The following is a 15,882-nucleotide window of genomic DNA, read 5'->3' on the forward strand; positions in this document are numbered from 1 at the left end:
AGCTTTGATTCGTTGACTATAAATACGTTGCCGCCTTTTTCCAACCCCATTGAAGCCGTCTGCATAGGAATCACATGGTATGTCACTTGATTTACCTAATGGGCAATCCCAGCATGCAAGACCACAAAAATGCTTGTTAAAACTACATTTTTCATAACCTTTATATTTCCACAAACACTCTAATGTTCCCTTTATCTGATAGCCATTTGCTATTACGTTAACTATGTTTTGTTTGTTCTGTCTTGCACTTAACTTCTAACCTCTTGTAACCCACGAGGAAGAGAAGAACATAGCTCATAATCTTTGTCACGTGCTTACAACCAACCAAACCAGCGGCCTTTGGCAACAAAGACGGGGGAGAAAGCAAGGCTTACTTCCTTCATCCCAACAAGATCGCCACCTTCTTTTCTTCCCTGCTCAGCTCACATTGTGAATACTAGTGTTGAGCTTTATCGCTCAGCTATGCAGTAGGAATTAAGAGTTTCAACACAGAACCATGACTCTCCTAACCGAGGACCAGCCTTGCAGGTTCTCTGCACCGGGCACCCCACTCACATCCATGGAGCACTACCCGGTGGACTCGGGACAGAAAGAGGACTATTTGGACAGCATGGAACCGGCTGTTTTTGGAGCGGTGGAGCCTCCCAAGCGCTCAAGAGGAAGGCTTATCATGCATGGCATGGTCATGTTCGGAAGGGAATTCTGCTACGCTGTTGAGGCGGCATTTGTCACGCCGGTGTTGCTGAGCGTGGGACTTCCCAAAAACCTGTACAGCCTGGTGTGGTTCATCAGCCCTATTTTGGGATTTATCCTACAGCCTGTCATTGGCTCGGCAAGCGACTACTGTAGATCACCATGGGGTCGAAGGCGACCGTACATACTCTTACTGGGGATTATGATGTTAGTGGGCCTTACTTTATTTCTAAATGGAGATGCTGTTACATCAGGTAAGTGTTGCTAAAGTAAACATGATGGGTCTGTCTAGAATATCAAACTGGGAGCTACTTGTGTCCAGTAGTTACAATTTGCTGTAATATTAGACAGTGGCAATGTAATTTTAAAAACAGTAAGCAAAGTTGATCTGTTTTCGCTTGACCGTTGAATATGTTGTTAGGTTGGAATGTAAAAAGATGAGAATGAACAGAAGAGAAACAGATATAGGAACAGCAAATGATTTAAAATGCTTTTTTGAAAATGTGACTCAAAATTTGTCTATCCAGAAATTAGACAAAGGGAAATAACACACCATTTTGTACAGCGTTAGGGGTGTCTGTTTTTGTTTATTCCTGTTTACAATATTTCCTATTAAATAATACAAATCTAGAGTTCTAATTATTTAAGAAAAGTGCACTTTTTTATTTTACTAAGCACTTAGGTGTCCTTTAGCTAAATTGAAAATTGAAACAGACTCACACTTTTATTTATTTAGTTTATACATTAATTTATACACTGCAAAAGACTAAAAGAATAGGAACATAACTGAAAAAAACAGTTATTTTTTCATCATTTTTTAATAATGCAATAACTAATTTTTGCCTTCTAATTTATGTCCTGACCTTAAGTTTTAAAATCTATAAGAAGTCATATTTAATTTATTACCATTTAATGTATAATGAGCTTTTGATTAAACTAAGCTTGATGTTGTTTCTCCCCTCCAGCTATACTAGAGGATAGAAATGTTAAAAGGACATGGGCCATCGTGGTCGTTATGTTTGGAGTGGTGATGTTTGACTTTGCTGCGGACTTCATTGACGGACCCATTAAAGCCTATTTGTTTGATGTGTGTTCTCATCAGGATAAGGAGCGAGGTCTTCATTATCATGCCTTACTCACAGGTAAAGAGTAACAATAAATGGTTTGCTTGGCCTTGCTTTGTATGATAAAAATAAAGATAAAAGATAAAAAAATCTTTTAAAAAAATCTTTAAAAAAATCTTAAAAAAAAGATTAAAAAATCAGCAAAACAATCTAGCTTCTAAACGCAAAAAAAATACATTTGTCTCATTAAAAGCTGGTTGTAGTTACCTTGACAGTTCCATAGATGTTCTGAAGCATTATGAATCATGGCATTATGCCAGTTTGAAGTACATATAGCACTTTTTTTAATTAAGTGAGTGCTATTGTGAAGGACTACTGCGTTTATTTTTAGGTTGACTTTCATTTGTGACTTTACTTGGTGTCATGTTTATTTTCATTATAGATTGAAGTAATAAAATGTCATCTAGATGTCATCCACTGCAATGACATTCATAGATTTTTAAGATTTTACATACTGCGCAGCAGCGCATACATACATTTCCAAGTACTTTTTATGGCCACTGTGCATCTGAAACATATATTATATGTCTTATGCCATTTTGAAACATATATTATATGTTTTATGCCAGATCGTTCTATAATATGAATCTGACAGGCAACATTTTTCATAGGAGCGTTTTTTAAATCAGACCCTTGTTTAAAATTGGCTGGCACTATGGCAACAGTCTGTTTCCTCTTTCATCATCTTTAACGTGGTCGTTTGAGTGCTTTGGTGCCATATTGCTGATGTAACTAAACATCTTGCTTTCTGTATGGCAGCAGTAAAGCAAACAGCAAAACTTAAGAAATGCTGCATGTGTCTTATAAACTCTCTGTAAAATCTGTGTTGTTTACTGCTTGAAATCTTAATATCTTTGGAGGAATTTGTTTCTGCATGTTTCATCACAGTCACACATGAACTTGCACGATCTGAATACACGATACTTAGATGACAGTACAAATCTCTTCAGAAAAAAAAGGAAAACAACATATTACTCAGGCTACTAGAGACACGTGAGCTTTCAGTCTTGTGTGGAGAGCATCTACAAGACAAAAGATATCTGTGTTTTTCACTGTTTATTAGGAAGTGTGGAATGTACTGTACACTAAATAATAAATCAAACAAAGTCATTTAATAACCAGGGTGCTGTTGTCTATATAATCGATTTGATGTGTTCTTATACACTAAAATCATCACAGAAAAATAGCTTGTATGAACGTCATGAGGTCTGTTATCCAGTTATAGTAAAGCCTGGTTGTGTCGGTCAGGCACCGAGGGGTCTGTGTGCACTCAGGGTATCCTAATCCAAACAGGCCCAGTCATGTGTTGAGATCATGGGTTGGAGCTGAGGGCTTCAGAGCCACATGACTGGGTCGTTTCTGTGGCTCAGGGGTGTTTGTGTGGAATTGCGCATAACCCTGTGTTGAAATAGAAAACAGAAAGTATTGCCAAATATTACTGTTTTTACTGTATTTTTGATCAAATAAATGCAGCCTTGGTGGTCATAAGACACCGCCAAAATTTGAGTATCCATTGTAACTTTTGGTAGTGTATCTTTTAAAAGAAAATGACTGCTATGTCCTGGCAGAAGGAAGAGGTTAATTTTGAAAAATATACTTTAAATGATTTACAGCCTATTGTATTTTTATGTAAATATATGTATTTTTTTTGTCAGTATCATCGGATATTTATAAATCATTTCTAAAATAAGGGCGTTTCAAAGTCAGTCTTTATCATGAGGGGTTCTTTTCATGTTTCACCAGCTAAACAATGTTGCGTAGGTTCAGATTTTTTTTTTTTAAATGGCACAGCAATGTTATGTCAACCCTGTCACCCCATATAGCAGCCCCACCAGAAAAACACAATAGCTCTTGTTTTTAACATGTGAGATGTGCAAATGGTTATTTTGGTAACATGGTCAGATTTCCTGCTGTTTAGCTTTTAGTCGATGCTTAGTTGCTCAGAAAATCGGGCGTGACCTTTTTTTTCTTCTTTTTTTCTAAGCATTCTGCTGTGCTTCCTTTCAGGTCTGGGTGGAGCCTTTGGATACCTGATTGGAGCCATGGATTGGGGTCACTCTGCTCTTGGATTTGCACTGGGTTCAGAGTACCAAGTTATCTATTTTTTCTCATCTCTAGCCTGGGGCATTTTTCTCACCATGCACCTTTTCAGCATCCCAGAGAAACCCTTGATTAAAGATCACGGTTCGGACTCTTGTCCAACCGCTTCACTGCTCCTGGAAGGCCCTCATCATAATGGCTATGGCGCAGTATCCAAAGATCTGCCACCTCTGCCTGAAATGAGGCAGCGCTCGTTCTCTGCCCTGAGTGAAGCCAATGCAGTCACGCCCAGTGCCAAGCAGCCTAACAGTGAGGTTGGTCATTTGTGTTACTTTAAATCCTTTTCATGTGGCTTTTATTCTTGGCTTTAGTCTGCACCCAATTTCCCTTCACATTTTAATGACCTGTTTCAGACCACGGAGCAACAGCCTTTGTGAGCTGTAATTAGGTTGGGTATTGTTCATGCTCCTCACAGAAACAGTTCCCCGTTTAGTTGATAATGAAAATCAGCACATGCTTTTTTAGTTTATTAAAAATACAACAAATAATGGCGTATTAAAATGTCTTTGCATTGATTTGTTGTACTCATTATGGCCATATGTGTGACTTGATTGTGAAATTCAAAATTTACACCGTTTTCAAAGTTCTCACTATATTTTATTAGTTCATTAAGTGTTAAACCAGTCTCAGGTTTACCATTTAAAATAGTTGCATTATATAGCAGGGATTTTAGACATCTGAATCTCATTATACTGTGAGGTACAAAATCCTGAGACTACTATAATGCTTATACAAGTAAAAGATTATGCTTTTTTGCATTTGCATTAGTAAAAAAATATTTTCAGCCTAACAATTTCAGCAAAATTTTGAACATTGATTAACCATGTAAAATAGTGCTGAATCTTAAATATTTCTTGTTTATTTTATGTAATACTCGCCTCTTAAAAAAAAAACTCCATGGATGGTAAACCACATATTTTTAATTTGGTCTCAGGCTTTTGGACCACAGATTTCAGATGATCATTAATGTCTCAAATCATGTTTCAGATCATCATTGGAATGCTCCTTTAGAATCATGAAATTTGGCATGTTCTTTATAAAACCTCCGTATGTGAAACTTAATCTAGACTGAAATGTGTCATGCCAGTGAGTCACACCAAGTGATCCTTTAATGCAGCTTATCTTTAGATCTGTAAAATGCTTTCCCAGATTTCTACTATGCACTCTACCACCCAAATTTATGCTTTACTAATGGTATATATCTGTATAATCAGAATATAGGGTCAAATATATTTACCCTGTGTTTTAGTTTTATACCCATAACAGCAAAGCTCTTTACTTAACCTTTAAAACACCTCAGACCCCAGAGGGTTAATGTTCATATCAAATTGTTAATGGCACTAAGGTAAAAGGAATTGTACATCTCACTAATCATGTCAGTCTATACTCCAACACAGTCAGAGTCTCGCAACCATTAACCTGCTACAAACCTCACATATCTGCCATCTGTCCCTGAGAAAGAGTTCTATTCCACCAAACCCTGGAAAAATGATGGTCAAAATGTTAGAACATATAGTTTTTGTTAATGTACGGAAGGGATGGGAGGCTTGTTTCACTGGCTGACAGATATTACACTGATAAATGTCTCGAATGAAACACAGAGAGGTAAAAGTACCTCGGGTTCAATTGTATTGAAATTATGGAAGACATCAGGTGCATTTCATGCATGAGTGTGTAAAATTTCATTTTGGTAGATAGTAAAAGCCATGAAGGTTTTTTTAGGTTTTTTTTTTATGTCCATCCCTAAAAATGTCCTGTAAATTAAATATATTAAAATATACGTGTGTGTGTGTGTGTGTGTGTGTGTGTGTGTGTGTGTGTGTGTGTGTGTGTGTGTGTGTGTGTGTGTGTGTGTGTGTATTCATAATTATAATGTATTCAATGCATGTGAATAGTGATGAGTTACTGATTTTAGCCCTTCAGTCTTAATATTAATTACAAGACCAATTCAACAACTCTGTTCATAAGAGGAATCATTTAGTTGTTTCTCCCCATTGGCCAACCAATATATTTTTTTCCATCAGCATTTGAGTTTTGGCATCAAAAGGAATTTAAGAATTTTTTTCTTCACAAAGATCACCTCTTGACTAGAGATATCACATTAATAAGCAGCCCTTTGTGGTTATGGAAATCTTTTATTCAATTCTTAATAACATTGTCTTGAGCAAGTCACACCGATATAAGGGTTTCTATGATTCGTAAATGTTGTCTGGTAAGTGTTGTTGGCTTTGAGCTTTTGAACCTTTCAGAAGACATTATTGACCTGTGTGCATAACTGTGTTTCAGGGACAGAAGAGGTTGAGCCTGAAATCTCTGCTGTCAGCTATGATCAGCATGCCCAGCCATTACCGCTGTCTATGTGTGACTCATCTGTTGGGATGGACAGCCTTCCTGTGCAACATGCTTTTCTTCACTGACTTTATGGGGCAGGTGAGGGAATGAGTTTTATTTTTATTTTTATGGAATTTGATTTTCCCAGTCGTGCTTAGTTTGCACATCCCTATCTTTAAAGGGAGGGATCAGTACAGCCATAAAATACATATGCTGACACTCCTAATGTTAGCGCATTACAGTCCAGCCTTCAAATGAAACCCCTGGCCTATACTGAATGCAGTCAAGCATAAAACTGAGTTTCACTTTTGTGATTGGGGGGGCACCTACCGACAGACCGGGGGTTATAACGTAATAAATAATAATAATAATAAAGGAATTAAAGGATTAAAAGGGATTTAAGGGAATAAATAAATAAGAATGGTAAAAGAAGTTCTAGTTCTAATTGTAGTTATGAAGTAATCAATTGAAACTATTTGAAAATAAAATTTTATTTTAAAATGTGCACGTTCACTCTTATTCGTATGTCTAACATGTCGCAAACGTTTCTTGTCTTGTCACATTTATGTATGAATTGCATGCATATTTTAAATTCAAAACAGCCAAATTTAATATAAAGGTGATTAGTTTGCATCATTAGATTGCATCACTATTACTGTTGGTCGCTTGATATTTCTATCATAAAACAGTTGTCTAATATTTGCATACACTTACATCTTTTCACAAACTCTCGTTGCGTTAAAACAGTAAGGCCCCGCCGCCTTTGATTTGTTTGGTCATCTCGATCATTTTGACATTGATGAGTGCTGTTCGACTACTGAGGTAGAAGCAGCCTTAAAAATGTAACTTTTAAAACTTTTTGTCATTCTACACTAAAATGATAAGATAATACAAATAAAATGAGAAAATATGAATTTTATTATTATTATTATTTTTTTTCATAGCTCAGACAAAATCATTGGCTCTGGTCGAACTACCACCGCTTGAAACATTCTTGGATGTAAAGTTATTTTGGTTTTGTTTTAAAATCACTTATATTCTTGAATTTTTTGTTTGTTTTCACAATTTGAAGAGTAGTTACATTACAGTTCAAATGTTTGGGGTTGGTAAGATTTTGTAATATTTTTGAAAGAAGTCTTTAATGCTCATCAAGGCTGCATTTATTTGAGTAAAAATACAGTAAAAACAGTAATACCGGTATTGTGAAATATTATTACAACTTAATAACTCTGGTTATGTGATGTATTCACGACGTGATGAACAAAGCAAGCTCTATTTTCAGCATCCTTTTTCCAGTCTTCAGTGTCACACGATTCCTCAGAAATCATTCTAATATGCTGATTTGGCACTCAAGATATTTCTAATTATTATCAATGTTGAAAAGTGTTTTGTTGCTTAATATGTTTGTGGAAACCATGATACATTTTCCCTCAGGAGTCTTTGAGAATTAGATAGTTAAAAAGAACAGCATTAATTTGAAATATAAATCTTTTGTAGCTGAGTGTGCTGAGGAATAACCAAAAATGTGTTGGAATGCGTGTCCAAATGAATGAATTCACTAAAATTATTCAGTTTATGAAAATTAGTATTTTCAAAAAGAAATGTGAGAGAAATGCTAGAAATAATCAGACAGTTATATATTTTATTAATAGATATTGGTTCTTTTAACTTGTTTTTTTGTGTATATGACTATATTAAATGCTACTAAAATTAAGTAGCTAAGTAGGTTGTCAAAACAAAAACAAAAAACAAAAAAAAAATACTTCATATCTCCTAAACGTTATCATCAAATCTCTAACCAAGTACATAGCCATCATTCAGAAGTATGGGGGACAGAAATGTCAAATGTAATAAATTTGATCTCTTATCTCTTACTTTTAACTGGCTAAGAAATCAAATACACTGCTGAACAATATACAATAACTTTTATTCTATAATATTACATTTTTACCTTTGTTGTCCTAATGACAAATTTATGATTGGTTTGTGTGCTACAAACACTTGTGCATTAAGCCATCATGGATTTTATGAAAAAAATAATTTTTTTATTATAAAATAAGGTAGAAAATATATTTCTGTTTCTATACCATAATAAAGATTGTGTGTTTATTGTTAAGTTCCATCAGTCAAAATTTGTTTTATTCAGCTACAGTGATAGCTGGATGCCTTTGTCCATATAAGGGATTTCCTGGAACGTCATAAATACCTCTATCAGTCCGTTTTGGACTTTCTGCACGATGACTATCTCCGGCTTTAAGTTTGAATAAAAAACATTACATGAGAGTGTTTAACACTCCATAATATTCACATCGCCTTTTGGATAAGAATAAAACTTCAGGTCATACTTTTAAAATTTAAACCTAGATTTATTCTCATTGGCCCATTGGTCTCAATTTATTGAATTGAGATAAATTAGTAAATCTCCTTGTAGGCAGCTGAAGTGTAAAGAAAGTTGTACTGCTGACCTCAACAAAGTGGTAAATGTTCAGGGCTAGGACAGCTGATGCAGTGGATATACTAATATGATTAGATGTGATAGCGGTAACAAAAGCTTGATAAAATTAAGAAAATGCTTCCATCTTTGAGAGGTGATGGTCATTAAAGGAACTAGATGAAATCTATGACCTGAATGAGTTTGAAAGAAAAGTGTATTTTTTAAAGGTGAGCATTATAACTCTCTCAGTTGCCTTAACTAACCCACACAGATCACAGCAGAGCAGAGAATGTTGAGGAGTCCCTTTTATTTGCCATGTCATGTCTAAATGGAAAAAAGCCTTGTGATGTGCAGGTTCACTTAAGTAGCATAATGGAAAAAGAGACACTTCTCAAGCTCTGGATTTAAGTGTTTTTCCCCATTTGACCAATGGCTGATGGATCGGCTAAGATGTGATGATGTCACATGCTTTATCCTATGTAACATCCCTGGGATCTGTGTATCCATCTTTAGATTGTATATAAGGGGAACCCATATGCTGAACACAATTCCACCTCCTATGCGACGTATGAGAGAGGGGTTGAAGTGGGCTGCTGGGGCCTGTGTATCAACGCTGTCTCCTCTGCACTCTATTCATGTGAGTAATATTAAACTATAACTCAACAGTTCATTCTTCTTGACTTTATTAGACATGCAGTCTCTTAATGCATCCAGACAAAAGAAGACTGTTCAATTACAGTCACATAATGCATGGCCCTACCAAGTCAGTCAGGGGTTGAAATTGTACAATACACTTTTTCTGAGTGTCTGAGAGAAAAACAGTCTCTTTCAACATTCTGTCATTCTAATTAATGCTGGAAGTCATATGTTATTGAAAAGGCCATTTCAGAGGGCTTTATCAGTCAAGACATTTTATCAGTGACATGAATGAGTTGGATCAGTTAATGTGTCTTTGCTATCCATCCAATTCACCATTTGTTCTATATTAAAGGCCATTGATTCAGCCTCCTAAAATGATTTCCATATGTGTCCATCCAGATGTGCAGAGGCTGCTCCTGCCATATATTGGCCTGAAGGGATTGTACTTCCTTGGCTACTTTGTGTTTGGTTTGGGAACCGGTTTGATCGGCCTATTTCCAAACATTATAGCTACGCTGACGCTGTGTAGTGTGTTTGGAGTCATGTCCAGCACTCTCTACACCATCCCATTCAACCTCATCTCAGAGTACCACAAGGCGGAAGAGGTCAGTTTCAGAGTGTTACATCAGGTCAAAAACAAACAAATCAGCAGTTTTATATTCATAAACAAGAAAATATAAATTCTTGGTCAAAACAAATCGGAACCGATTTGGTGGTCTTTTTATGGTCTTAATCACAAATCACGGGTCAGGAAGTTAGCAAGAATTACACAAATGTTGTAGATAAAGTAACTTGGCACAGAATAGTCCAACTTGCCAACAGCTTTTTACAGGAAGGAGAGTATGTGTTCCACTTAATGTTAATGGCTTCAAACAGTTCAGGAGTGGTTGAAAAATGTCTCCCAGTTCATTTGAGTTTAATGTGAGACCAAATATTCACTATAGGATTCAAATCTGGACTCTGACATTCTGGCTTCCCGTTCGCCACCTCAGAGTCGTACAGCTGCCTTATGAAAAATCAGGCGTCTTAGAACGTCAGTAGAGAAAGGCATATTCTCCATCATAACATTATAATATACACTCACCTAAAGGATTATTAGGAACACCATACTAATACTGTGTTTGACCCCCTTTCGCCTTCAGAACTGCCTTAATTCTACGTGGCATTGTGGCATTCAACAAGGTGCTGAAAGCATTCTTTAGAAATGTTGGCCCATATTGATAGGATAGCATCTTGCAGTCGATGGAGATTTGTGAGATGCACATCCAGGGCACAAAGCTCCCATTCCATCACATCCCAAAGATGCTCTATTGGGTTGAGATCTGGTGACTGTGGGGGCCATTTTAGTACAGTGAACTCATTTTCATGTTCAAGAAACCAATTTGAAATGATTCAAGCTTTGTGATATGGTGCATTATCCTGCTGGAAGTAGCCATCAGAGGATGGGTACATGGTGGCCATAAAGGGATGGACATGGTCATAAACAATGCTCAGGTAGGCCGTGGCATTTAAACAATGCCCAATTGGCACTAAGGGGCCTAAAGTGTGCCAAGAAAACATCCCCCACACCATTTCACTACCACCACCACCAGCCTGCACAGCAGTAACAAGGCATGATGGATCCATGTTCTCATTCTGTTTACGCCAAATTCTGACTCTACCATCTGAATGTCTCAACAGAAATCGAGACTCATCAGACCAGGCAACATTTTTCCAGTCTTCAACTGTCCAATTTTGGTGAGCTCTTGCAAATTGTAGCCTCTTTTTCCTATTTGTAGTGGAGATGAGTGGTACCCAGTGGGGTCTTCTGCTGTTGTAGCCCATCCGCCTCAAGGTTGTGCGTGTTGTGGCTTCACAAATGCATTGCTGCATACCTCAGTTGTAATGAGTGGTTATTTCAGTCAAAGTTGCTCTTCTATCAGCTTGAATCAGTCAGCCCATTCTCCTCTGACCTCTAGCATCAACAAGGCATTTTCACCCACAGGACTGCCGCATACTGGATGTTTTTCCCTTTTCACACCATTCTTTGTAAACCCTAGAAATGGTTGTGCGTGGAAATCCCAGTAACTGAGCAGATTGTGAAATACTCAGACGGCCCGTCTGGCACCAATAACCATGCCACGCTCAAAATTGCTTAAATCACCTTTCTTTCCCATTCTGACATTCAGTTTGGAGTTCAGGAGATTGTTTTGACCAGGACCACACCCCTAAATGCATTGAAGCAACTGCCATGTGATTGGTTGATTAGATAATTGCATTAATGAGAAATTGAACAGGTGTTCCTAATAATCCTTTAGGTGAGTGTACATCAGATACATAATTCAACCACTATATTGCTAATTGTACCCGAATTTTCATATCAGCAGAAAAATATTTCTGAAGGATCAAATGTGACACCGAAGAATGGAGTAATGGTTGCTGAAAAGCTTTGCCATTACAGGGATAAAGTACTGTACATTTTAAAATATATTTAAATAGTCAATAATTATTTTACATTGTAAAACATTTGTGGTTGTGTCTTTAAAAAAAGTCTTATTAGTTTTTTGTAATTTCACATAATGCAAAGACTAGTCATTATCACAAAATAAACCTGATTGTAATCAGGACACTTATGTGAAGAGGGTGGGTCATTTATCATCCTCGAGTGGTTCATTTTGTGATTAAAAACCATCTTACTGGACATTATTCTCCTTATTACATGGCTACAAACAAGTAAATGCATAAAACTGTATTGACTTAATTGATATTGATTAAAATTGAAATTATTTTATCAGATTAAACATAAGATGAGCAGTCAGTTATACAGCCTTGCCCTAGACAACAGTGCTTATTTACAAATGCTGCGATTTGACCTAATCAATACATTGTTCAATAAATGTTGATGTAAGGCAAAATTTTTACTAAGAACATTTCTAAATTCAAGATCGAGTTCTTAGTTTAGAACATTGATTTTTACTTTCCAAATCAAATATGGATTTGTTTAGTCTCTATCTAAAATCCCTGGGATGTCTGAAGCATTAACGAAGTCACAAGGAAACAGAAAACTTAATTACAAATCGAAGTCCCTTTCTGGAACTCCGACTGAATTATAATCGAGATATTGATTAAACCCTGCTAAAATGTAACTTTGATTTTGCTTCTTGGCTGTCACTTGCACTTGAATTGTTCTCATTGTTATATGTTTGTTCACAGAGGTCAAAATTGTGCACATGAACATGCTTTCTTAGAACCGTCAAAAAGCAAACACAATGCTCTCTGCAAGGCTTCCTGATCTGTAGATCCACAATGTCCTGCTCATTATAAATGACTTCAGATCTTCAGATGATCTTCATCCTTTTTGGAATGCTGTATAGACATTTTCTGATCTTTAATGTCCATGTGTAATATTTTATTAACGATTCTAGCCCTTCTCTCATGCAAAGCCTCTCTCCTGTCATAGGAGCGAAGAAAATTGAGTAGTGATGAACCAGCTTTTGAGAGCCGTGGGACTGGCATGGACTGCGCAGCTCTTACCTGCATGGTGCAGCTGGCTCAGGTCATAGTGGGAGCTGGACTGGGAGCCCTGGTCAATCTAGCAGGCAGTGTGATTGTGGTGGTGCTCTCTGCCTCAACAGTGTCCCTAATTGGCTGTCTCTTTATTGCGCTCTTTATGTGATGTATAAGACTCTTATAAATAACCTTTCTCTATTTTATGGTCCGTCTCCTCTATTCACTGAGAACGAGCAGGAAAAAGTAAAGAAAAAGGTACATTTTGTGGGTACTGAGCCAGACTCAAGTCAAGTCTTTCTCTTTCCACTCCAATTTACATGCCACACTCACAAATAACAGCCTTCATCAGTGAAGTAGAAAGAAAGATTATATGTACTCGAATAAGAGTTGACAAAATTGCAAAATTTTGATGTTTTATGCAATTTCATTATTTAAGGTAAAATGTTTTTACTTTAAAAAACCAATGAGCATTAACATGTCCATTGTCAAACCCCAATAAATATTCACTTTTTATGCAAAACAATAACTGGATTAAGAAATGCTAACATTTTAGATTATCAATTGACTTTATTTCAGTAATAATCAGTTTATTGTTGGCAGAGAGTTGTACCTCAGATGTAAACCGTTTCACTTGTAATTATTTTATGTATGCCTTTTTATATACATTTAATTAGGACAAACATCTTTATGCATGTGGTGTCATTTTTTTTATCTGATGACAAAGTTGGACAAATCAATAAAATCAAATGCAAATAACTAATCAGATTTACACAGTTACACTTATAATGAAAACACAGCATTCACTGAATCTTTACTCTGCTAAAAAAACATCAACCAAAATAGTTAGCTGGTCTCAGCAGTCTTCTCACCTGGTCAGGCTAGTATATTGGCTGGTTATAGATGTTCGGAGGATCTTTTTTCATACCAATAAACTCAACACATTACTGGTGGATGTAAGATGTTTATCAGCAGGGTAATGGTTTGCTTGTCCAAAAGTACATATTGTGCCATGCTGTTAGGCAAATATAAATCGGATATTGTTGACAAATTCATGGTGAAAAACAATGCAAATTCATATTTCTTTGTTAACCAACTAATACATTATTAAAGTAGGCTATATAGATCCATATATTGTGCTCTGTGGATAGACTAAAGTATTAAAATTATTTTTACAACACTTTTGCTCTTTGTGTTTTCACAGTTCCAGTGTGAAATAAAACTCGGAATGGATTTAGCCTACAGCCTGTAATTAAGAACCATTTTGAATCTCCTCCACTTCTAAAAAATATTCCAAAACGGCTTTTAGTCTGCGCGTTGGTTTTTTGAGGGCAGAGAAAAACAGCCTACAAGCTAATTAATTAACTTATTCGCCATTTTGTTTGAGTCTGAAAACTTACTCAACATAACTTCTCTTTATGTGCTGTTAGGCAGAAGGTCGTTCCTGCCGTTATAGATGACCGTTCCCGGAGGATAGAAAATAAGCGCGGGCTCCGCGGGAGTGCGAGGAACCAGCGCGGGACCGTGTTCATCCTGCTCGGGCTTCGTGGAGGCGGTAAACGGTCTCATGTTCGTCACAGAAGGCGATGTAATTTGCCAAAACAGCTTTTTCAATGCCTTTCTGAATTCCCTTCTCATCAAACAGTACAGAATAGGATTGAGACAGCTGTTTGAATGTGCCAAACAGACTGTGACTGGAAAGATATACACATGTGTGGTGTAATACTCGTAACTGAAGTGCACTACATTGAGTTTTATTAAGATACCCCACGCGGTTAACGCCTGATTCGGCAGCCAGCACAGGAAAAAAGACAAAACGACAATAGTTACAGATTTGGTCACTTTGGATCGCCTCTTATTGCTGGAGGTGTTCGCATTTTTGTTAGTTATGAAGCGCAAGAGAAGCAAGTAACAGATAGTGATTATTCCGAGCGGAATGAGGAACCCCAGAAATACTTTTTGCGCGTGGTATAAACCTAGCCAAAATTGCGCGTCTCCGCTCCTGTCGGGAAATTTCACCAGACACAGTTCCTCATCGGAAACCGTTGCGGTCGTTGAAAATATCGCGTTTGGCAGAGCGGCACCAACCGCTGCTATCCAGATGATGATAGTCATCCATTGCGCGGAGAAACGCAGCCGGCGCCTCCTACTTTTTAACGCCGAAGCCACTGAGCAGTATCTCGCGACGCTCATAGCCGTGAGGAAAAACACGCTGGCGTACATGTTCGTAGCCGTGACATAAGACACTATCTTACACATAGCCTTCCCAAACAACCAAGTGAAATCCATGGCGTTCTCCACAGCCCAAAAGGGAAGCGTCAAAACAAACTGAAAGTCTGTGACCGCCAAACTGGTCACAAAGAGGTTGATGCAAGACTTTTTCCATGCTTGTTTTGATTTCATGAGATAGAGGACAAGGATGTTTCCGATTAAACCCAGAGCGCACACAACCGAGTAAATGACAGAGATCATTATTCTAAGGACCGCAGATCCATCTCCCATATAGTCGGGTTTATCCAAATCGGCGAGATCCTGTAAGTCACTCCACGAAAGATTAGTCCTGTTGACCATGAAGCTCGCGTTGTATTCACTTAACGGGAGACTTCCAGACGCGTACTCGGTGCGCTGGTCTTGCATCTTAGGAATCTTCTGCATTGCTGTTGTTCAGTGCACTTTTTCCATCCTGTTCGAGTTACTCATCCCTGAATCTTGCCATTCCATCTTCTCCCGTCTCCACTGTCTGATATTTTTCCGTAGACAACGTCTTTGCGCACACCTTGCAACGGTGGTATTTAAGACCATGGGGGCATTTAACCGCATTTAAGTGATGTTTATCGGTGTTCGTAGCTTCACGCGCACTGACAGCTCGGTGCGTTTTTATAGAGCCAAGTGTCAATGGATTGGATGGCGTGCGCTTTTACGCATCACAGGCATTGGTGATCCCTGTGATGCGGTTCTCTGTTCAATAGTGTGGAATTTTATATATTCTGCAATATAAAAATTGCTTTATTTAAAACTTCAACTTTATTTAGTCGATTTTATTTGGTTATGAATTGATGCACTGTATTGTCTTTT

The 15,882-nt window shown here is 37.3% G+C and overlaps 2 protein-coding genes across 2 annotated transcripts; one reads left to right on the plus strand and one right to left on the minus strand.

Moving 5' to 3' along the window:
• Nucleotides 1–414: 414 nt before the first annotated feature.
• Nucleotides 415–13,570, plus strand: slc45a2 (solute carrier family 45 member 2). The gene is made up of 7 exons (XM_077232860.1): nucleotides 415–947; nucleotides 1,659–1,835; nucleotides 3,825–4,171; nucleotides 6,204–6,347; nucleotides 9,196–9,319; nucleotides 9,721–9,926; nucleotides 12,761–13,570. Exons 1-7 carry the CDS (start codon nucleotides 497–499, stop codon nucleotides 12,974–12,976), a joined length of 1,665 nt encoding a protein of 554 aa, XP_077088975.1. The 5' UTR covers nucleotides 415–496; the 3' UTR covers nucleotides 12,977–13,570.
• A 564-nt stretch (nucleotides 13,571–14,134) lies between these two features.
• On the minus strand, nucleotides 14,135–15,639 carry rxfp3 (relaxin family peptide receptor 3). The gene has a single exon (XM_077232687.1). The coding sequence runs from the start codon at nucleotides 15,460–15,462 to the stop codon at nucleotides 14,224–14,226; it is 1,239 nt and encodes a 412-aa protein (XP_077088802.1). The 5' UTR covers nucleotides 15,463–15,639; the 3' UTR covers nucleotides 14,135–14,223.
• Between the last annotated feature and the right edge of the window lie 243 nt (nucleotides 15,640–15,882).

This window comes from Siphateles boraxobius, unplaced genomic scaffold (assembly GCF_051911475.1).
Source record: "Siphateles boraxobius isolate OS27281-9 unplaced genomic scaffold, OSU_SipBor_1 18, whole genome shotgun sequence".
In the NCBI taxonomy this organism is placed as follows: domain Eukaryota; kingdom Metazoa; phylum Chordata; class Actinopteri; order Cypriniformes; family Leuciscidae; genus Siphateles; species Siphateles boraxobius.

What these genes read in the sequence shown, in the direction of transcription:
- slc45a2 (XM_077232860.1), top strand. Translation starts at nt 497, where the DNA reads ATGACTCTCCTAACCGAGGACCAGCCTTGCAGGTTCTCTGCACCGGGC. An exon ending in CCAAGCAGCCTAACAGTGAG is followed by an intron (nt 4,172 to 6,203) that starts GTTGGTCATTTG and finishes ACTGTGTTTCAG; the next exon opens with GGACAGAAGAGGTTGAGCCT. An exon ending in CTCCTCTGCACTCTATTCAT is followed by an intron (nt 9,320 to 9,720) that starts GTGAGTAATATT and finishes GTGTCCATCCAG; the next exon opens with ATGTGCAGAGGCTGCTCCTG.
- rxfp3 (XM_077232687.1), bottom strand. Translation starts at nt 15,462, where the DNA reads ATGCAGAAGATTCCTAAGATGCAAGACCAGCGCACCGAGTACGCGTCT.